Consider the following 23,053-nt stretch of genomic DNA (forward strand, 5'->3'; position numbering starts at 1 on the left):
AACTATTACAGTACTCTGCCATTATGACATAATCTTGGTGAGCTTTGCTATAAAATCAGCTTCATATGTGTACAATTTGCCAACAATTGCAGGGTAGCAGGTTTCTGTACTATTGACAATATCAATTTGAAACCGGGGAGCTATCTCGAAGGTTTAAAAGCTGTCTTGATATTCCTGGGTCATCCATAATCGTCGTGTAAAACAGGGAATGAGCTAATGAACAAACTATAAGTGAGGTATCAACTACAGGCCTACATGTTGCTTGTTGTGTAAATTTCTGTTTTCCTTCATAAAGCTTTGTAGAAGTGTTGAACTATGTACCTGAATTAATTCAGTAACTACCCGTAAGAAATCATCATTAAAGACCAGTTTATTACATTTCTGAAAAAAAAACTGAAACATATTTAAAATAAAACATATTAAATTATACATTGCTAGTACTTGCTACAAAAAGAATAATTTAAATTGGATGTCAATCATGAATAGTCACTGCAAACAAGGTAAGGTTGCATTGGACTCATGGATGAAAATTAGGACTGTGTATGCATGGGATAACACAGAAGGAAAAAGATTGTATTATCATATTCAAATTCCACTACATCCTGCAGATTGATTCCGGCTAAGGGATACGTAATTTTTTGTATGTACAACGGTATGATCAACTGGGTTGTGTTTTGCATGACCCAGAGTCATTTACTTTGGAAGCTGATGATAACACAATGGCCAAGCAACTGATATTTTCCCCTTTTTTTTGTTTTGTAAGGGGCCGTCGATAATAAAAGCTGACGCACAAGAAACGTAATTCCTTCGTTTACTTGAAACCCCCTCCCTTCCCCCTCAAAACGAAAGTTCTTATGCGAAATTAATTCCGTATTATGATGCCGTTTCTGACAAACCCACACGCACCTCTCCCTCGATCCGTACGCCCATGAAAAATTTCCGGAAATGCACATTACTTTAACCTCCACTTTACGCGTTTCACTTTTTAAGGACAGAAACATTTTAATGTATTTCACATGTAGGAAATATTTCGTGTACATATTTCAATTTGAAAAAGCATACAAGTTTTTATTTCACACATGTCTTTTCCTTGTCTTTTCTGTCTCCTTATTTTGTGGTCATTCTGTTCTGGATGAACGCGAAGGTAGTTTTGCGCTCTCGTTGCAAAGTCACACTTCAAAAACAATAGACGAAAATCTTATGCGATTTTGACGCACACAAAACGAAATGAGCTTTTAACCCCCCCCCCCCAAACCGAAGGAATTACGTTTGTCGAGCGTCAGTTTTTATTATCGACGGCCCCTAAGGGGGGGAGGGGGAATACAGACTGGAGGAGTAAACACTGAATGTAATATGATTCACAGAAATGAAATCATTATGAGACTCTGGTACGATCACAATCAAAGAGTGTGATATGGAGGTATCAGTGTATGTATCTCACAGAAAATATTGCCTTGGTAAAAGATTTAAAATGACCAATTATACGTGGTAATGGTATTTCAGAGTCAGACAAATCTAGTAATCTGTGGTAAGGAACTGTTAAAGATAGGCTGTGGGACCAGAAATTTTAACCATTCTGCTTAGTTTGTCATTGCAAAAGACCCAAAACAGAAGTATTGGCAGTAATAGAACATTGCATGTGTACTTTCCAAGTAATGTTGCTTTCTCACAGGTGAATGAATCCAGTGATTTGAGATCAGGGAACATGAAATACTTCACCTGGACCAGTAACTTTGCCATTTCACTGGTCCTGTGGAGGATACTTTTAACCTGTACATCCCTATAACCCAATAAACAGGTCCACAATTACCATTGATAACGATGGGTTTGGGCTAAACCATGGTGGTTAAAAGGTGAACACCACACTTGTCTAATAAAGTATGCATACACAAATAGTGAACCAGATTGTCTGCCTGCCGGAATTAAATTGAAATTTATCAGAGGACCACCTAACTTTATGGCTTTGTTCACCCCTGCATTTGATAAAAAGAGAACACTCATTATCCTAAATATTTATCAAAATTTTTATTATTGTACATATGAGACTAGTTTTGAATTTTTTCAAACAAACTGGATGTTTCAAAACAGCACAAATGTCAGACACTTATTCATCTTAATGAAACTGTGGACAAAATAGAAAAGAAATTTTTTTTGAAGAAAAGTTGATCTGTACAAGAGGTTTAATTCTATGTCGAATACAATTATTGTACAACGCTGAGACAGCACAGTGCAGGGACTTGATAACTTGACTCCTATTTCACTGCACATCAAAAACCAAGGGCTTCCTTTTTTCACAAAACAATGACAAAATTGATTACCTGAAATTTGGCATTGCTATTTCTGAGACTGATAGGCATATTTCTGCCCACTAACAAAGTTCATTTTCAATAAAACATTATCCAAAGAATGTCTAGATTTCAGACAGTTTTGATGGTAGAAGACAGCTACACGTCACCTAAATACGTGTACACAATAAACATCACTGTTCTAGCTACTTTGATGATCATCATCTAATGTGATCACGAAATGTGCATGTCCAAAGTCAGAGATTACAAAAGGGAGACTGCAAATCACATTTACTTGTAAACAAAGAAAAATATGCACACTGCTTTGCTGGTACTTCAAGTGGGCACAAGAATGGCTTGAAACGAAGCTGCAGGTTTTTTTCATAGTGCAGACAGAATTTTTTTTTCAGATATTGTACACTTGAAATATTTAGTCTGCCCTGGCAAATGAGTTTAGAGTGAAGCAAGAATGTGTAACAAAGATGACATTTGATAAAAGAACAACATCCATAGTATGTACAGACACTTGATGTAGGACTCATGTTCATGTGGAATACCTGGGACACAACATTCATATTAAACCAAATACTTTTGCTGACAGTGACAATGAAAATGAAACACATCTGTAAAAAGTAACAGCATTATTATGGGTAGCATTCACAATGGGATCACCTTTCAAATTCACAGAGTTTCTGGGTAATATTTGGAACAGCCAAACGCAAAATACTGTGGTTGTGTATGCAACTCACAATGCTAGTTTGCTGATGGTACGCTCACTGGGCATGAAATGAAAACAGACTCTGACATCAATGAAGTCTTTGCTAGAATTAAGTTTTCTATGACACTTCACAAATACAGAACATTCATGAAGATGAAGAAATGACACTGGAAAACTGCAATTCTGGCCACTATATAATTGGGAATCATTGACAGCACTCATTGTATACCGTACATAATACAGGATGCAATTTGATACAGTCAATACCAAGGAAACAGTCTTCAAATTCAACAAACCAAACTAACAGAAAGAACTGTGTATGGCTTTTGTATCCAAGCATAATTGACAGGGCTCCCGTTGACATTGCGTGACAGCCAAGTCAATTAGGGTGCTATCCAGTTTTGACCAATTAGGCCAAAAACAAATGATAGGTTTGTTTCTGGTCATTGACATGTGGCAAAAAAGATGTGGCGACATGATTTTTTTCAGGGGCAAATGAAAAACAGGGAAAAAAGAGTTGACGCGCACACTTTGAAGTGATGCAGGCAGTGACCGGAAACAAATCAATTTTTTTGGCCTTATACGTGATGTGTGAAAATTATTTAACCCTTACCCTGCCAAGTTCACACGTCACCATTACATTAAGTTGGCTAAAACCAGTAAGGTATAGTATTCCCCCATATGTTGCATTTTAAGGAAGATTTGGATTCTTGAAGGTGGAACATTTGACAACTTCTGAAATTTACAAACTTACCCCCTTCAACATACCGTACAACGCAGAGCAGTGCAAAATACAAAACAGACCTTGATTCAATACTGCTTTTCACTGACTTGGCTGATGGGTAATTGACAGGCTTGGCAGAATAAGGCTCAACGTTGTGCCCAGCCTACATAAATGCGATGCATGGAAGACAGACACAGATATTACACATTGGGTCACCATGTTGAGAGCAAAATTAACAGAAAGGCATAAAAATCTAAACTTGAAAGCTTAATTCATTTTTGTTTCAAGAAATTATTCTTCAAAAACAAAAAAATTCTTTCCCTCTGTGTGTACTAAATTAAAATCTTTCATTACAAATTATAATGAAGCTGTTTCTCTTTCAAAGATTAACACACTTATATAACACTATCCATATTTTTGTTTATCAGCTTCAATTTCTTGTTGTCTTTTCAAAATGGCAGCATTTTTTTCTTTGATTTTACGAATTCTCTCCTCCAGTTCATCTTCTTTGGCCTGGCTGGATTTCTCCTCTTCCTTGACCTTGACCTTGGCCTTGACTTTTTCAACTTCCCTGGGTGGAGCCTTAGGTGGAGCCTGGCACTTCTCCTCTCTGCGGGACCACACATTAGATCTCATCAGTTTTTTCCTTGGTGGGTCCAGGTCATCTGTCGGTTCATTATCCTCATTGGATCTCTTTACGCTGATGTTGCTTTTACCAGTACGTGTCAGATCGTCAGTTTTCTCTGTGTTAACCATCACTGTTCGTTTATCACTGACCTTTGGGCCAAGTCGCAGTTTGACAGACGGAAGAGAGTTAGAATTGTTGTTGTTTCTTTGCGATGTCTCTTTGCTGGGTATTCCCAGTCTCTTGTAGACAGACACTCTTGGTCCAGCTTCACCGTCTGAACCTACGGAATAAATATGAAAAGTGTCGTATCAAAACCAGTGCACAACACAACGTACCCAAGAATTCACAAAATATCACGTTATCGTTTGCCTGCTCAAACTGTGTGGAGTCATGTTGAAACTTGTGTGACGATTTTTAAGAAAGAAATGGAGTCTATACTAGGAATGGTGGCATTTTGATTTTCAAATATCAGCAGTGTTTTCGCTAAGATTTGCAGGGAGATAATGCATGAATGGTTTGCACACCTGGTGCCATTTCCACTGTGTCTCTTAGCACAATTGTCATGATATACTGAGGAGAGCCAAACTAACATTTATTTAGGTATTGTCCTTAAGGTAGTATGCGTCTCCAAGGTGAACAATTTTCAAACTTTTGCTCAACTTTCCTCAATGAAGCTTTAATCATTCCCTTACCAAATCAAGATAATAAAACAGGGTCATTGTGTTAAGTTTGGCACTTAAGAAGAAAATTGTCTATAATTTACTGATATTGAAATTCAAAGTGACTTTATCCCCGTAGTAACTCTATGGAAAAGAGTAAAATTTTCGATTTTGGGAAAACTACGGCGTTACAGATTTTTCTTACTCCGAGAGCTTGAAAATGAGTCATGGGGCACATTCTACCATAACAAAAACATTGACCCTTTCACCCCCAGTTCCCTGTATACAGGTCCAACTTTACCATAGAAAACAATGGATTTGGGACAAACCATGGTGGTGAAAGGGTCAGTCACTTAGTCTGATCCAAAAAGTGGGTGTATTATCTGGATGTAGGAAACACAGCACCAACAGAGAAGTTCTGGGTGTAGAATATGATGTACAGTGTACAAGATTTTGAGAAATAGTTCACAAAATACATGTAGTGTACAACAATATCAGTTTTACAATATTGTATTTTTGAATAATATGTGAAGCAGGGGAAGGAACCAAAGACATCAGTTACTAGCTTTGTTATTTACGGTATCATCAACACACATGTAGATGTACGTTAGAGTGTATACATGTATGCTGAAAAAAATCTTAAAATTTACTGTACACTACACAATATGTGGTACATAAGTACGATAATGTATGGTAACAGACTTTGCATAAATGAATAGACTTTGCATAAATGAATACATGTTGCGCTTTGAACATTAGATGACGTTTACATATCCTGCTTGTCTCTGTGATCAGATCTAACAGTAGTATATCACAGAGTAGGCATCATGTACACGTGGATGGGATCAAACTGAAATGTGGCAGTGCTTAACAAGGAAATTTCCACATACCTTCTTCAAAGGTGACTTGTACTTGAGGACTCTGTCGTCCAGTCACTTCTTCAGAGTGTTTTCTGCGCCTACTCCGAGACCTCTCTTTACCATCTTTGCTCTTCACAGAACTTGCGATGATTTTCCTGGTATCAGACTCACCAACGTCTTTTTTCTTTGAGGACAAACTCCCTGTTGTCTGTTTTTCTCTGTGTTTCCTGTCACTCACTGGCGAGGTTTCCTTCACAGTTTTGGTCCTAGGGACCGGGCTACTGCTCCGTGAGTTCACTTTCACAATACTACTGGCCACAGATCGAACCACAGAGCTGTGTGCTCTTGGTGAGGTGTTTCCGCTTTTTGAATGACTTCTTTGCCTTTCTCTGTCGGGACTTTCACTTTTGTGTCTGGTCCGTTTTGGACTCAGACTTCTCCTCCTATTGCGCCTTGGACTATGGCTTCTGTACCTGTCCTTTCCGGGACTGCGACTTCTGTAGTCTCTTCCAGGGCTGTGGCTACTGTTTCTTCTCCTCTCTGTACTTCGACTTCTGCGTCTGTATCTGTCTTTCCGTCGACTGAAAATCTCTCTCCTGAGATCCTCCCCCCGAGATCGTGATGGCCTGCCTCGGTCATATCTGCTTCCTCTTTTCTCATTTAAACTATTGACAAGTTTTGTCCTGAAATTGTCTTTCCTTTCGATGGCACCACTTTGACGAAACCTGGAGAGCTCGGATTCGGATTCGCTCTCGCTGTCGTCAAGTGGATGTGCGGAATCATTGTTATCAGAGTCACTGTCGTCTGATGATGAGTCTGTGCTGCTTTCAGAACTGTCCTCTGAGTTGGAATCTGATCCGGATTCTGATTCAGATTCTGAAGATGAACTACCTTCACTTTGTGTGGGTTTCTTGCTAATACCAGTATCACCCAACCTACTTTTTATTTCAGATCTGTCAGCCGTTTGACTTTTTGTTTCTTCTCTTTCACCTGTTCTACTTTTTGTCTCACCCATGGCGTATTTTTTATCAGTTTTGGCAGTGACAATATTTGTCAAGGATATTGTCTTTTTAGTGTCCACAACACCTTTAGTTTCAAACTTTTTGCGACGGGCTTCAAGTACTTTTGGATTAACAGTAAGGTCATCACGTGTAATCAGTCGGGTGTCCGATGAATACCGTGGCCGCTCTCGTTTTGGTGACGGGTTCCTTGAAATTTGTCTTTTAGGTGAGTGACTTCTGGATAGTCTCCTCCTATAGATAGTTCTTGAATCAGTAAATTTTGTACGCTCATCAGGTAAACTGCTGCTGCTATCCCTATTAGCGTATTCATTTCTCATGACTACTTCCCTCTGGCTGTGTTTTGTCCTATTACGGTTTTCTGTCATGTTATCTGAGTCTGCATTTGGGGCTCTGTTGACGTCAGAGTCTGCATTGGATTCAGAATCAGACTCTGAACTGATTTCTTTGTTGGATTCAACACTAACATCTGAATCACATTCCAATTCAGCAGTGCCATGTGAGTCAGTATCTCTGTCAGAGTCAGCATTTTCCTCTGCATTGTCCTGGTCTGCAAGATCCTCCTCATCCGCATCATCTTCAGCGGATGAGGCATTCAGTTCATCTTCAGCTTCCACAGAAGACTTACTCTGATTATTGCTTTCACTTTCATTGTCTTGGTGAGATTTCTCATCATCACTTGCTACTTCTGATGCAGCCTCCACATCAGAAACATTGTCCTTATCTGAAACATCATCCTTTTCTGAAATGGCATCCTTGTCGGACACATCATCCTTGTCCGAAATATCTTTTTCACTGTCACCCTTTTCTACAGAGCTATCATCTGCATTGTCATTCCTATCTGAGTTATCATCACTTTCGTTGTCATTCTCTTCATTTTGACCTTTTGAACTTGAATTGGAAGCAAGGTCAATGTCAGGGGCATCAATATCACAATCGTCATCAGAAATGATGTCTTCATCACTGCTTTTCTGCTCGTCTTGCATCCAGTCTTCCTCCTCGGACTCAGACTCACTGTCAAATCTGCTGAACTTATCATTTTTCGGCTCAGCAGAGCCCTTCACAACCGGGACGATGATGCTCTGCTTTGCTGGTAAGGATGGCCTGTTACGGAAGCGAACGTCTCTGTTGAAGACTTCATTTTCCTTTTTCCCTGAACTGAAATCTTGCAGAGGAATGGTGATGAGATTACTCCTGCTAGTTAGAGGAACTGGCGAGTTGGTTTGTCGATCTGGTTTGTGTAGTCTCTGAAAGTGAAAATAATAAAAAAACATGAAGACAGCAACAACAGCTGCATATAACTAGTAATGGAATATTGACCACTGATGTTTAAATATAAATCAGTCATGACAGCTAGAGATGTATAACACAAAGATATAGCTAAAAGATGTATATTTATATAAATTCTTGTGACTAAGTTCAACCAAAGTTTATCAATGATATAAGACAGTAATTTGTATCATTGACGGAAAATTTCCAAGTGAAAATCATTGATATAGATGAGACTAAAGGGTAGCTCAGCATGGTGAACTCCTTATTACCTATGCTGTTTATATTGTGCAGGGTACATGTACATAGTCTGTTATGTTACTGGTAAACTGCTGGTCATCAAGTTGAGTAACTGAGATATGAAAATTTCCTGATATCATGAAGCAGCACAAAAATTTAACTGTTCGTACCTGGTGTATATCTTTTCTTGTCCTGAGTTTCAGTGGCCTTGTTAAGTCACACCTGTCATTTAGAGCCTCTTGCTTTTTGGACTGCAAGGCTGCTAATCTCAATGCCTCTAGGTCATCATCCTCATCTTCAGCTGGCTTATCACCTGTCTGTTCTGTTTTTGTGGTATTCTGTAAGCAGGAACAACAGTTATTTGATTTCATAAGCAATGTATACACCATGACTTGTACACATAACCTCTAACTATGTTATTGCACATCCTGTGTACTCATAATAATGATGTATAGTGATTCATGGCAAGTTCTACTATTTTGATTCCTAAACATACCATCTAAACACTGTTCACACATGCCTTTTAACCCTTTCACCCCCAGTTCCCTGTGTACAGGTCCAACTTTACCATAGAAAACAATGGATTTGGGACAAACCATGGTGGTGAAAGGGTTAAGTCCTGGTACTGAGTAAAAGTTGAATTCTGAAATGGTAGAACCTGCTATGAAGGGTTTGTAGACTTTGATTTCAAATGCATTTAGCCCCCGATAACATTGAAATCTATCAAAATACTGAAGCCTCTTATTTCACAAAGGCCAACTTTGATCAAAGTAGCAGTTTATTTCTGGTGAAGACTGCAGCAATTTTCTATTTGAGAATCAGTAGGTTTAACTTGGCCATCTCTTACCGAGTCTGAGTCACCATAAGCTGTGAGCTGGTTAGTAGTTCTGTGTAAAGAATTTCTGGGATTGGACTGTTCGACCATGATGGCAGCTCAATAGCGTATGCCATGTTTTGAATGTACTGTACAAGCTTCAACAGTTGATAAACTCATACAAACAAACGGCAAATGTTATGGTGAAGGCAGCCTCAATAATGAATAATGACTGGAAACAATTTGTTACATTTGGTAAAAGGTTGCAGATAGGTGAAGACTTCAGGACATTCTGTTTCAGTAGGGGGAAGGGTAGCATTCTATCATGAATATGCGATGGACAATATGTATGACATGTACATGTGACCATCTCTGTGAACACATAAGCTTGCCATCTATTGTGGTATGGCTACCATGAAAACATAACATATTGTGCACAAATTGTTGTGGCATATTCTTTCAGACAAACAAATTTGTCCCAGCAGTCCACACTAATTCAAACAATTTTCCTGTAAGCTGTAGCGCAATTAAGGAATGTGGGATATTTGGCAAGTGGAGTGAACAGCTGCCTCAAAACAGAGGCCACAGTAACAATTTACATAGAAATCACTTCTGAAAATGATGCATTTTAATTCTGTACACACTCAATCTGTCAGTTAAAAGTTAAAGATAAGGAAATGGCACAGAATGTTTTTACAACAAAAAAGTTGGTAAAACTGAAAAGATTTACGAACACAGAGGACAGTTCCTGATCCTCTCAGTACGTCACCAGCTAAACAAGAGTGGTGGGGAGTTGTCACTCTCATATAATGCTGGGAAATACAATGTATGCTGAATTTACCGTTTTCAGAGAAGCAAGCACAGCTGACCTCAGGTTCATCAATTCTTCATCCTGTACATAAGAAAACAAAACACTGAATTACTGAGAATTTCTTCTTGGGCAGAGACCATAAGGAAATGACATATACAGATATGAAGGAGTTTGCAAAGCTGAATGTATCAGTTTGTATGTACCCAAGATATTTGTATTAATCTTTATATGCCGTACATGACAGCAACATCAAATAATTTTAAGTTTGAAATGAATGAACGGACTCAATATTTTTGCACAGTATTTCAGCATCAATCTTAATACAATCACGGACATGTGACATGTATAGCTATTCACAACATATATAATTCTAAAAGTTGGTGTAATGCAGAGTCAAAGTCACTTGCTGTATCTAATTTTAAATTTGTCTAACTGAATTTGATCAAAATCAATATGACTTTAGCCAAGATATACACAAACGCACAAAGGTTAAAACAAGGATCTACAAAGGTGTCAATCAATGTCCTAAATGGGTGAATGGGGAAAATGAACAATATGAAAACACTGACTTCTGGCCGTTGTTGAGTGAATAGAAATACGCAAAACATTGGTCTGGTGTGACATGCGTGATGTAGTTAGCGAAAGACAAACTACACCGAGTTATTAACATATAAACGACGCTCTTTCCACTATCATGATAATATAAATTTATTGTATTTCAATGCAGTTTCATAAATTTTAGGATTTGGGCCCATGCAGTTGCAAGATATGCACTGGCTGGGTGGTGATCGATGTTTACTACACGTCACCATTACAGCTCTTCCAGCTGATCCAGGTCAAACTTCAAAGGGCCTAAGCTATCGCCTTCAGTTGTAGGAAAAAGAAAACGTGGATGGTCTTAGGTTGAAACAACTGCATATGGATAATTTTGTACGAAGGGCAACGTGATAGCAATATAAAGTTTACAAGATGTACACTGAGAAACTGAGAAAGTGTTTAGATGTCCTGTAATCGTTTAAACATCACAGCACAGGATCCAGGCCAATACAAAAGAACGTAGACGTTTCTTCTTTGTCAATGTCAGAGAGAACAGAACTTTGGTTTACGCCGGTGTTTAAGGTTTGGCTTTGAAAGCCATGGTCACAAGAAACTGCTGTAGATATTTTAGTGAAACGGTCAATGGCAGAGTAAAAGCTGCAATGCAAATACTTCACAAATCCAAGTTATTTTGTAAATATGACACTCTTACCTCTTCATCGGACGCCATGTTGAATTTTATGCAGACCACAATACATTGCGGCGGAAGATATTATTCACTATTTAGGAGGGGTGACTAGCCGAGGGTAAATCTAAATGCATTAACTTATTTCTTTAAATACACTGCTCGCATGTAGCAATACATAACGTTGAATTGCAATTTTGAAAGATATTTCTAGGACATACAACACCTTCACTCCTCTGGAAAAACAGTTGTTTGTTACTAATTAGTAATTAAGTCCCTCCTACATGCGGTCCTTGCATTCGATAGATAAGGCCTCTCGTTGATTGGTCACTCAGTCAAAGGCGAAGATTTTTTGAAAACTTCAGCACGGTGAGTGATATGGCTTCTCGAAATTACGATGTTTTCGAATATTTTACACCGCTTTGGGACCTTACATCAGTAACAATCATAATTGTCTACTCGATGGTTCCCTGGCTTGCTTATCGCTAGAAATGTGAAGTGGACACCACTGCTCGTAACGACTCTTGCCCGCTGATACCCCATGCTTGACTTGGTGGACTTTGGAAAGTAAGCGCTTTGATATTAGCACGGTACACAAAGTAAAAACACACTGAACTTCTGTCGTATCCACATAATAGTTCGAAGCAAAACACGCTTCAGCTAACAAACTGGCCATTCCATTTCCAATGCAACTACTTTACCATTTCTAGAATGAAGAATTTGATGCTAAGGTCTCGATGAAAAGTGAGATTGGTCGTACTTTCTTGTTGGTCAGTGATCGTGTGCACAACCGGGTCATTGGAGGTCACGTCGCCGTAGACAACGATTTCAAAGGAAGGAGGTGGTGCATTCTGTAGGCTACAAGGAGGTAAGTAGCGCAAGTTATGATTTGACACAATTAGTTCCTTCTTCACTCAGTGAAGTAACCCCTCGTGTACTTTTGAGGGAATTGCTTTGACATTTTATTATTATAGTATGATAGGAAAGGCAGTTGAAGGTTTTTTCCGAGCTTCGGGACCTTCAATTGACCTATCCTGCTGCAGTAAATATGTGTCGAGAAACGATGCTAGTGATTTCATCTATTCATGTATTCTATTCTATTAATTTGCCCATATCCATTTGCGTTTTGACGCACATTGGCATTTATCACATTTCATGGCCAGACAACACTGCAGTAGCATGATTGTGTTATCCAGAAAGTATGACCTCTTTTGTGCTAGAGAGTTTTAGTGGCCCAGTAGTAGGAAATAATTGATTGCTGTAATTTTTTTCCCACCAAAATTGTAGTGCATAATTTTACCAATTTTTATGAACTTTTCTGTACTTTTGCTAATTTTGGATCAAATGGACATCACATTGGCTACGGCTAAACTTTGGCAAAAATTAAAAAAAATTGACAGGGGTATATTTTATGAAGGCAACAAAAATTGACTTTATTTATTTATTTTTTTATTTATTTAGACTTATTTAATCTCGATAAACTGTTGAGCCAATGGCTCTTCTCACACAGTGTCGAGAAATCATTAAAATTTACAATATATACATTAAAAATTGCACACATCCATGAAGACATGAAAGGCAAAACATACAATAGGTACAAAAAACAAATGGACAAATGGACAATAAACAATATTACACTACTGACCATCTGTGTCACATAAAAAATGAAATTTACATTTGTCTTTAAAAGCCTGTAATGAGGAGCATGACTTTAAGTCAACCGGTAAACTGTTCCATATTTTTACACCACTGTATGTAAAACTTTTCTTAAAGAACTGTGTTCTATGTTTTGGAATGTATAAATCTTCTCTGGCAGCAGATCTAGTATTCCGACTGTGAATATTGTGTATCCTTTTAAAAACATTCAAATAATCTGGAGCTAAATTGTTTTGTACTTTATACATTAAAATTGATTCATGATATAAAATCCGTTTTCTGAATGGCATCCAATTCAGTGTACGGAATAAAACTTCACTAGAAGTATTAAAATCACAATCTAAAAGAACTCTCGCAACAGCTTTCTGGAGTCGCTCAATGCGTCCTAAAAGTTTGATAGAACAGTGACCCCATATGTTGGAACAGTAATCAAAATGGGGTAAAATAAAACAATTACGAAAACTCATCATGGCTCTTTTAGTTAGAAAGGAGCGAATACACTTGAGTTGAAGTAACTTGAATGCGATGCTTTTACAAACAGAGTTAACTTGTTTTTCCCAGCTTAAGGTATCATCAATAATTATACCCAATAATTTATCATGTGTAACACACTCCAGTTGATCTCCATTACATAACACATGAATTGATTCATCTATTCTAGCTTTTCTTTGAGAAGTTCCAAGGACCATAACTTTTGTCTTCTGTGAGTTAATACACATGTTATTAAGATCACACCAGTGTGTGATGTGATACATGTCTTGATTAAGCTTATTTTCAATTTCTTTTAACTTAGTACTGGTGACCTGTGCAGCAGTGTCATCTGCATACATGTAAAGATCAGATGTATTTGTAAATAAAGGAAGATCATTGATGAAAAGTAGAAAGAATAAGGGGCCCAAGATAGATCCCTGTGGTACACCCACAGAGACTTGACAAGAATCACTAAGTGCTCCATTGAATGAAACTATCTGGGTTCTTTTCTCCAAATATGATGTGAAAAACAGCAAACTATTTTCTGAGCATCCATAAATCCTAAGTTTTTGTAGTAAGATATCATGATCAACAAGATCAAACGCCTTTCTGAAATCAACAAGTAGGATACCTATCAGATTTCCATTATCAATTTCTTGGTACCATGAGTTTGTGATGTTTGTTAATGCAGTTTGACATGAATGAAACTTGCGAAAACCTGATTGTTTGTTTGACAATAAGTTGAAAGTGCACAGAAAGTTATAGAAGTGAGTATGAACATGTCTTTCTAAAATTTTGGAAAAAATAGGCAAGACAGAAATAGGTCTGTAATTTGATACAATATCCCTTGCACCTTTTTATCACAACTGGAAGTTGTGATATAGAGGTGGTTTCAACCGGTGTTTGATGTCGTCCATTTCCGTAAACGACAAAAAGTCAAAAACTGCTGAACAGACTGAGTTGATATTTGGTACTGATACATAGACTGCTTCCAAGGTTCCAATTCGGAAAAATGGAGCCAAACGGAGCGGAGGTTATATAGTTTTGGGAAATTTCTAACCCCCCTTTTTAACTAATTGATTTTAGGGGTCTTTCATATATGTAGTTTTGGAATGTACACCAATCCTGCATTGTGGACTGTTTTATGAGTTGTGGAACAGAAATGAGGTTTTGATGAATGTTAGAAATATGCAGGATGGCTGATTCAAAGTATAAGAGATTTCTATGCTCTTTTGGGTATCAAAAGCAATAAAAAAAAACATATTTCATAGTTTAGATTCTCACTTTTGAGATGACCCTAAGCATTTGTTATGTAACATCCTTGAGTCAATATACAGACTTTGACATTCCTGAGATTAAGTATCCATGACCTCACATGTTACAGTCTTTCACTACGTACCATAGTATGGCCCAAACCCATTGTTATCAATGGTGAGTGTGGACCTGTCTACAGGAAATTGGGGTGAACAGGTTATACAATGCCATGACAAGTTGCAAGGTAGCACCAGCATAGAGTCCTACGCATGTCCATGTGTTCTCACAGGAAATTATTTGAGATGTTTCTCTCCTTTAAATAGAAGTATATAACAATTTAAACCTGTCATGGATGGATTGCTCTCAAATGATCTGAAACACAGTTATTGCCCATTGGCAACAAATCTATAGCAAGATTTATGTAAAGTTCATGAACTTACACAAGGTATTAGACAAAAGATGACCATGACTTTGCTACTTTTCAACATTTATTTCATTCAGATTTTCTCAGCTTAGTGTATAATTTTGTAATCTTAATTACTGTCAACTTAGCTTTACTAACTTATTCTAACCTCATTATTCTTACACTACTGTTATACCTTAAAACCACAAAATTTCAAGAGTGCATATATGATTGTCACTTAACAAACAATTTACAAATATGTCTTCTGCTGTTTTCCATATACATATACATGTCCCTTTTCTCATAAAAATGGGCTTAAAATCGCAATGTGAAAAATAGTCTTTCAGCTGTATGTTGCTCATTGACTTCGTGGTCTGTCTAATTAGTCTCCACGGACACCGTCCGGGGGGACTTATAGGTTTGGTCATGTCCGTGTGTGCGTGCCTGCGTCCGTGTGTGCATCCGTCCGTCTGTTCACGCAGATATCTCAGACATGCCCAGGTCAATTTCTTTCAAACTTTGCACAAGGATAGTACCCTACCCCATACAGATGCACGTCGATTTGGCCATGTTAGAGGACTTTTTAGTTTACACCACCATAGACTACCATGTATAAGTCAGCTGTCTATAGAATCCCATGTATAAGGGCAAGTAAAATAAAAATTTAGTTTGTCATCATATTCATATTGCAAAAAGGATTCAGTGACACAGTTTTAAGTCCCCATGGATGAAGTCCAGGGCCTTATAGATTGGGTCATGTCCCTCCGTTCACGCAGATATATAAAATATTTTGACAAAATCTCCCGTGACCTCAGTGACCTTTGACCTCAAATATACATATTTGTCCATAACTCAGTAACCACAAGTGCTACACCCTTCATATGTGGTATGATGGGACACCTTATGACGCCACATATTGTACCTCATTAATTATGTGCATATCTAATTTTGAGCAAGCCAATAGAGCTAGGTCTGATTTTTGGTATATAGGGATGACTTAACAATTCAATTTTTTTTGACAAAATGTCACATGACCTCAGTGACATTTGACCTGAAATATACATATTTGTCCATAACTCAGTAACCACAAGTGCTACACCCTTCATATATGGTATGATGGGACACCGCATGACGCCACATATTGTACCTCATTAATTATGAGTAGTTTCACAATGTGCCAGTTGTGATCAAGTGCCATTGGCGCTATTTTTTATACAATGGTGTTACTTTTGCCGATTTCCATTTATCAGGGAATGTCCCAGAGGAAATTGCGTAATTGAAATTGCAGTGAGGCTAGATGATATTTTTGTTGCTCCAATCTTCAAAAAGTGAGAACTAATGCCATCTAAACCAGTCGACTTTTTGCAATCAATACTATTGAGAAATTTTGTGACTTCAGCTTCCTGGAGCAAAGGGATAACAAATTTTTGTCCTTGGGGAGATTAGATGAAACAAAGAGTTGCAATTTATCTAAAATATCGTCATTGGTCTTATCATTGTGTTTGATGTATTCAGAAGCTACATTTGTGAAAAAATTGTTGAACACATTTGCCATTTCCTGTATTTCTGAAATTTCATTACCTTGACTTGTTACAAAAGTAGGGTTTTTACAATTGAAAGTTGGAACCAGTTGCTTAAAGACTTTCCAAAATCATTGGTACCTCTGTTTAAAACATTATTATAAAATTCACGCTTTGCTGTTCTGATTAAATTTGTGACTTTGTTTCTCCATGCTTAAAGGGTGTAAGTTATTGATTCTAAGGATTAGGTTTTGTTAGGTTTGTATTATTATTGGTCTTATGTTCTCACTGGACCTAAAGTGTAGAATTTGTAATTTAAAGGGGAAAGCATTGCTAATACATGGTGATGTTGTCTGTATTATAGCTTGGTTGTTGAGAACATTACCAACAACATGATCTTCATCATGGTTGTCATTTAGCAAGCTGTGCTGAACTATTATCACATTTCATGGCCAGACAACACTGCAGTAGCATGATTGTTTTTTACATGATGATCCCACACTCATGTCGCTAAACGTTTTCACAAGCTACGTGACAAGTGAACATATGTGACATTTCTATTTTTAGCTTGCGTATACTCAATGCTGAGCACTATCACTTTTACATTTTTTCTGGCTTAGTTGGCCCAGTTTCATCCCTGAGCAACTTTGTGCTGGTGCCGAGTGTTGTTCTAAGCACCAAATAAACTCTTGATTGTCAACAAGATAACCGTAATCTATAAAAAAATTCAGTTTTTCTATTTATTCAGTATGAATGTTATTTCAGGTTTTTCATAAATCAGGTATAATTTATTTAAGGTCTACACAAGCTGTGATTGAGTTGTATCATGATTGTGACTACAAGAAAAGGTGAAAATATGGCACTATAAAATATACAAAAATGTTCTTGTAAATTTTATCCATCCAAACTACAGTACTAGGGATATTTTTCATAATCAAGACGGCTCTTTCAAAAGCTTCAGTCGTTTATACAGCAGCCTCGGGGGTGGGGGTGGGGGGGGTGGGGGGGGGTAATAATAATAATAATAATAATAAGGTAATAATAATAATAATAATAATAATAATCTTATTACCCTTAATCATAATAATATTACAATTCAATGATGAATGTACATCTGAGTTGTGCTGTGATAAAGGGTAAATGGAAACGGAAAATAGCAAATGCTAGTCTAGTCCGTTCCCAAAGCCATTTGATGTTAAAGCAAGGAAACGAAGAAGAAAAAAGAGAACTGAAGTATATCGAGGGTAGTGTACATGAAAGTAGTGGGATTGCAAAGTAACCTAATTGTAACAAAGTAACTAAGTGAATAAAAGAACAACTACATAAATAAATATATAACTAAATAGATACATTACGAGTAAGTAGAAATGCTTAAAAAAGAAAACGATAAGAGAGAAAAAAAAACGTATATAAAATATATATATATTTAAATATGATATACATATATGTAAAGTTGAATATAACTCTTCATCACTAAAAAAAAAACCAAAAAACAATCGTGTAAAAGTAGACTTGAAAGTGCTAAGTAACTAACTAAGTAAATAAGAACAACTACAAAAAATACATTACGAATAAGTAGAAAATATGTAAAATAAAAAAAAACAAACAAAAACAAACAAAAACAAAAAAAACCAAAAAAACAAAATGTATAGTGAAATATATATTTTTATATATCTATGATATACATATTTGTAAAGTTGAATATAACTCTTCGTCATGTAAAACACTAACCGGGTGTTATTGTTTTGACCCTATCATAGCTTGTCAGACTTGTTGGGTGGTGCTCAGGACCTTCTTGATGTAGGCTGCACTTCTATTACATGTGGAGGATTTCACTCAGTTGATTGCCAATGTATTTAGCCGGCACTTAACTGTTGAATTCTGCAGCCAGGTCAGAGACACAAAATAGGCACATACAGCTATGGGCGGTTTACAGTCTACTTAGAGTCTCATGATGCATTACATAAATAGCCATTTTTCAGTGTGGTATTGTTTTCCTAATCAATATCTACCGGTATGTCTGTTAGATGGCTGAACTCCAGGAAATCACTGAACCCCATATCGTATTGTTGAAAATGGATTATGAACTGACTATTAAAATTGTGTGAATTAACCTTGTTATGCTCTTAATCTAATATTTTATGTGCCCTTGTGATACAGACAGTTGCACTTATAGTTCTGCTATGTTCTACTATGTATATCAGTGATAACTGCTATGTATATCAGTGATAACTGCTATGTATATCAGTGATAACTGCTTTTTATATCAGTGATAACTATTAACATAGAATGTTGATTTTGAACTGCAAATTTCATGTCATAGGTAATCAAAGACGGAGGTCTTACATCACCTTATTTGAGATGATTGCATACCTTGTGGCACTGAAATGATCTTCTTATAGGCTATCTTCAATCTGCAAAATAATTTTCTTTTAATATTGCAATATTCTCCAGCGAAAACAACAATCTGTAGTAAAGGTTGTTCTTCTTTGTTTCAATTTCAAATGACTTTTGATTCTTCATGTACCCAGATATGTCATTTGTCTTGAATGATCAACAAGTGCAACAGTGAAAAAGTTGTTGAGTTATTTTGTAATTAGTCCCCACGGACACCGTCCGGGGGGACTTATAGGTTTGGTCGTGTCCGTGCGTCCGTGCGTGCGTCCGTCCGTGCGTGCGTGCGTGCGTCCGTCCGTCCGTTCACGCAGATATCTCAGACATGCCCAGGTCAATTTCTTTCAAACTTTGCACAAGGATAGTACCCTACCCCATACAGATGCACGTCGATTTGTTTCACAATGCGATCAAATTTGGCCGTGTTAGAGGACTTTTAGTTTCACCTCCATAGACTCCCATGTATAAGGCAGTCCATAGACTCCCATGTATAAGGCAGTCCATAGACTCCCATGTATAAGGCCAAGAAAAATAATAATTTAGTTTCTCATCGTATTCATATTGCAAAAAGGATGCAGTGACACAGTTTTTAGTTCCCACGGATGAAGTCCAGGGGGCTTATAGATTGGGTCATGTCCGTCCATGAGTCCATCCGTGAGTCCATCCGTTAACGCAGATATCTCAGATATTTTGACAAAATGTCACGTGACCTTGGTGACCTTTGACCTCAAATATATATATATGTCCATAACTCGGTAACCACAAGTGCTACACCCTTCATATATGGTATGATGGGACAGCTTATGACGCCACATATTGTACCTCATTAATTATGCACATATCTAATTTTGAGCAAGCCAATAGAGCTAGAGGTCTGATTTTTGGTATATAGGGATAACTTAGCAATACAATTTTTTGACAAAATGTCACGTGACCTTGGTGACCTTTGACCTCAAACATACATATTTGTCCATAACTCAGTAACCACAAGTGCTACTACCTTCATGTATGGTATGATGGGAAACTTTATGATGCCACATATTGTACCTCATTAATTATGCGCATATCTAATTTTGAGCAAGCCAATAGAGCTAGAGGTCTGATTTTTGGTATATAGGGATAACTTAGCACTACAATTTTTTTGACAAAATGTCACGTGACCTCGGTGACCTTTGACCTCAAATATACATATTTGTCCATAACTCAGTAAACACAAGTGCTACATCCTTCATGTATGGTATGATGGGACACTTTATGACGCCACATATTGTACCTCATTAATTATGTGCATATCTAATTTTGAGCAAGCCAATAGAGCTAGAGGTCTAATTTTTGGTATAAAGCGATAACTTAGCAATACAATTATTTTGACAAAATGTCACATGACCTCGATGACCTTTGACCTCAAATATACATATTTGTCCAAAGCTCAGTAACCACAAGTGGTACACCCTTCATATATGGTATGATGGGAGACCTTATGATGCTTCATACTGTACCTCATTAATTATTCGTATATCTAATTCTGAGCAAACCCATAGAGCTGGATGTCTGTCATACATATGCACATAGATTTGTTCTGTGATACGATCCAATAAGGCCGCCATGTGGCCATTTCATTACGATTTTTTCATGTCCTGAACTACAGCTCAGACATGTATCAAGCGAATTTATTCAAAAGTATTTTTATCACAGACCTAATGAAGAGGACTCTATCCTCTCTGAGGACCTGTAATCAAAGTACCCATTAACAAGTGGGGACTGTGTCATCAACGATGACTTGTTTTATCATATATCTGCTTTCTTATTCCAGCTTGGTAGGTTTTTTGTGACTCGCTAGCTTCACCATCACAAGAACCTTTAATTGAGTCTACATGTGTAGAATTTAATAATTGTCACATGCATTGTAATTTGAATAAAGTCATATATATTGTCATGGTAATTAAGTTCCTCTGGAGATATAACAAGCCCTCAATAAGATCAAGATGACATTAGTCTGACCATTCAAACTGAAACTTGATAATGCCAATACTTTGAAGCTTATCAATTGAAAATAGGACTTCATGTAATCACCCATTTTCCAGCACAATTAATTTTGCTTTCAAAGCTCACAGCAATTAAACCATAATTCCACTCTGCATAATGGCTGATAGATAACTGTAAGAATGTAACTTTAGATATGCCATGGTGCATTACTCACCATTTAAATCATAAAAACTTAAAACTGAAATTGCAATTTATCTTCAGTTAATCATTAAGTCTGTAATTGATACTTTACTTTTAGTATTATGCCATGCCCACGTGAATCAGTATTGTGTCTCCGTATTAATTGATACTTAGAATGCACATGTATAATGGGTATTTATATTACCGATATATGGGGATTAATGATTCAGAGAAATGGGCAAATACTCGTTACATAATTGGAATGTACATTTCCAGGAATCATCAAGGCAGAGACTGATAGTGTCATTTTCAGCTTGTTCTCGACTTGCCTAAATACCTTTTTTTGACCGGGTGTCTAACATGCACTTGCATCAACAGCGCCATTTCATCTTCTGTACTGAATGATGACGCCCTCTATGGTAAGGCAAGTCAATGTTGTGACCATATTTATCGCTACATGATGCCTGTCAGACTTTCTCATACAAAGTCAGGGGTTTTTCATGGAGCACAACCATATCAATATAAAGATGTCATAAAATGTGTACCTCTTCAAAACATCAATATGGTTTGAGGATCTAAAGTAGGTATGGAGTCGTCACTTGTCCAATGTGTTGAAGGATGCTGAGTGTTCTACAGACTCAGTACATCCAAGAGATCACATGATGGCAATACAAACCAACCCACGTGTACAGTTAATATTTATGTATGGAAAATACACATATTTCTATGCATGTTTGTGTGCATGGTTTTGTTTGTACCATTGCCCTTTCAATTTCCACATTTAACTTTTTTCCTGCACGACAGTATCATTTCCCTATCTGCCAAGGCAGTAAGAATGAGTATTTTCTGATTTTTCACCCACTTGACTTGGTACACTATAGCAGCTTTAGTCCGCGAAAAGGATGTTTACAGAATTTCGATGCAACATGGGACATGTTATCCTTCTTAAGATTTAACCAACTTGACTTGATGGTGACATATAAACCTTGTAAGATAAGAGTTGGTAACCCATTGAAGATTGTCAAGGAGGAGTTGTCAAAATACTTAACCTCTTTGAAAGTTCCATTCTTAGAACTGAACTCTGCTGAACTCAGATTCTCATTCTTTGTTCCATCTACAATGTCCTTCAAGTTCTTGACAATGACAAGTTTCAGTCACAAAGTGCATTCTCAGTGAAAAACAAGCAGATACGAAAACAATCCAATTTAGAGCACTAGACTGGTACAGTAATTGATATCCTTTTGGTTCTTTCTTATGAACTTTCTTTCTTGGTTCAACTTTGGAATTTGTTGAAATTTACCTCAGTTGAATTGTGATCCTGATTTTTTTTAGTTTGTGGTTGCCACTATTTTGAAGTTGCTGAGTGACCAAATGCAATATCTTGTATTATTGTCTTGAAGGGAATTTTCCCGTAACGTTTTAAATTAGTGACATAGCACAATATTTTGGGATTTTTTCCCAGTATTTTTCTTCTGTTTAACAAAGTTAACTACATTTCAAGTATATAAACACCTGACATTTGTGCATTGTTATTGTTGAGAATTGAATTAAAGGCCAGACAGAAATTCAGTTGTCAACAATAAAGTACGGTACAAGCCATATCGGTACTGACAAGCCCTGTATTTTGTATTATGGTGGTGCAGACCGAGGAGTTTTGGTTGAGTAACATAGATTTAAATTTGTTTAAAGGGACACTAGCTGTAACTTTTGACTAATTTTTCACTACTCTGTTTCATTGTATCAACTACAGAATTTTACTATAATCCAATCATCATGACCAATACCCGGTGACCTGCTTGCCAACACAACCTGCGTATGTGAAACGACCATTCTAGTCTGGACCTGAATACAAAATTTAAACAATAACAATGCAGATTATACTCATATAATATTTATGAGCTAAATATCAGGAATTTCTCCATGGTTCAGGGATTCAAACC

The 23,053-nt window shown here is 37.1% G+C and overlaps 2 protein-coding genes across 4 annotated transcripts in view; one reads left to right on the top strand and one right to left on the bottom strand.

Annotated features, from left to right (window-relative positions):
• Nucleotides 1-2,010: 2,010 nt before the first annotated feature.
• LOC139122957 (dentin sialophosphoprotein-like) lies at nt 2,011-11,404 on the bottom strand. Its single transcript, XM_070688847.1, has 5 exons — nt 11,277-11,404; nt 10,058-10,108; nt 8,573-8,740; nt 5,905-8,140; nt 2,011-4,635 (listed from the first exon to the last, which is right to left on the bottom strand). Exons 1-5 carry the CDS (start codon nt 11,292-11,294, stop codon nt 4,133-4,135), a joined length of 2,976 nt encoding a protein of 991 aa, XP_070544948.1. The 5' UTR covers nt 11,295-11,404; the 3' UTR covers nt 2,011-4,132.
• Nucleotides 11,405-11,554: 150 nt separating this feature from the next.
• Nucleotides 11,555-23,053, top strand: part of LOC139122958 (maternal embryonic leucine zipper kinase-like) — a 74,856-nt gene continuing 63,357 nt past the window's right edge. For 2 of the 3 annotated variants that reach the window (XM_070688852.1, XM_070688855.1), the window contains exons 1-2: nt 11,555-11,618; nt 11,960-12,117. The gene's annotated coding sequence lies outside the window, so the exon portion shown is untranslated. Of the gene's footprint in view, nt 11,619-11,959; nt 12,118-23,053 lie in introns of those variants that run through there. The other variant, XM_070688853.1, reaches the window with a different exon arrangement.

This window comes from Ptychodera flava, chromosome 22 (genome assembly GCF_041260155.1).
Source record: "Ptychodera flava strain L36383 chromosome 22, AS_Pfla_20210202, whole genome shotgun sequence".
Taxonomy (NCBI): Eukaryota; Metazoa; Hemichordata; class Enteropneusta; family Ptychoderidae; genus Ptychodera; species Ptychodera flava.

Bases quoted from the DNA above. Each gene is read 5' to 3' on its own strand.
- LOC139122957 (XM_070688847.1), bottom strand. The intron at 8,741-10,057 runs GTAAATTCAGCA...TCCTGCTTACAG, and splicing joins TGCTTGCTTCTCTGAAAACG to AATACCACAAAAACAGAACA. The intron at 4,636-5,904 runs GTATGTGGAAAT...TTTATTCCGTAG, and splicing joins ACAAGTCACCTTTGAAGAAG to GTTCAGACGGTGAAGCTGGA.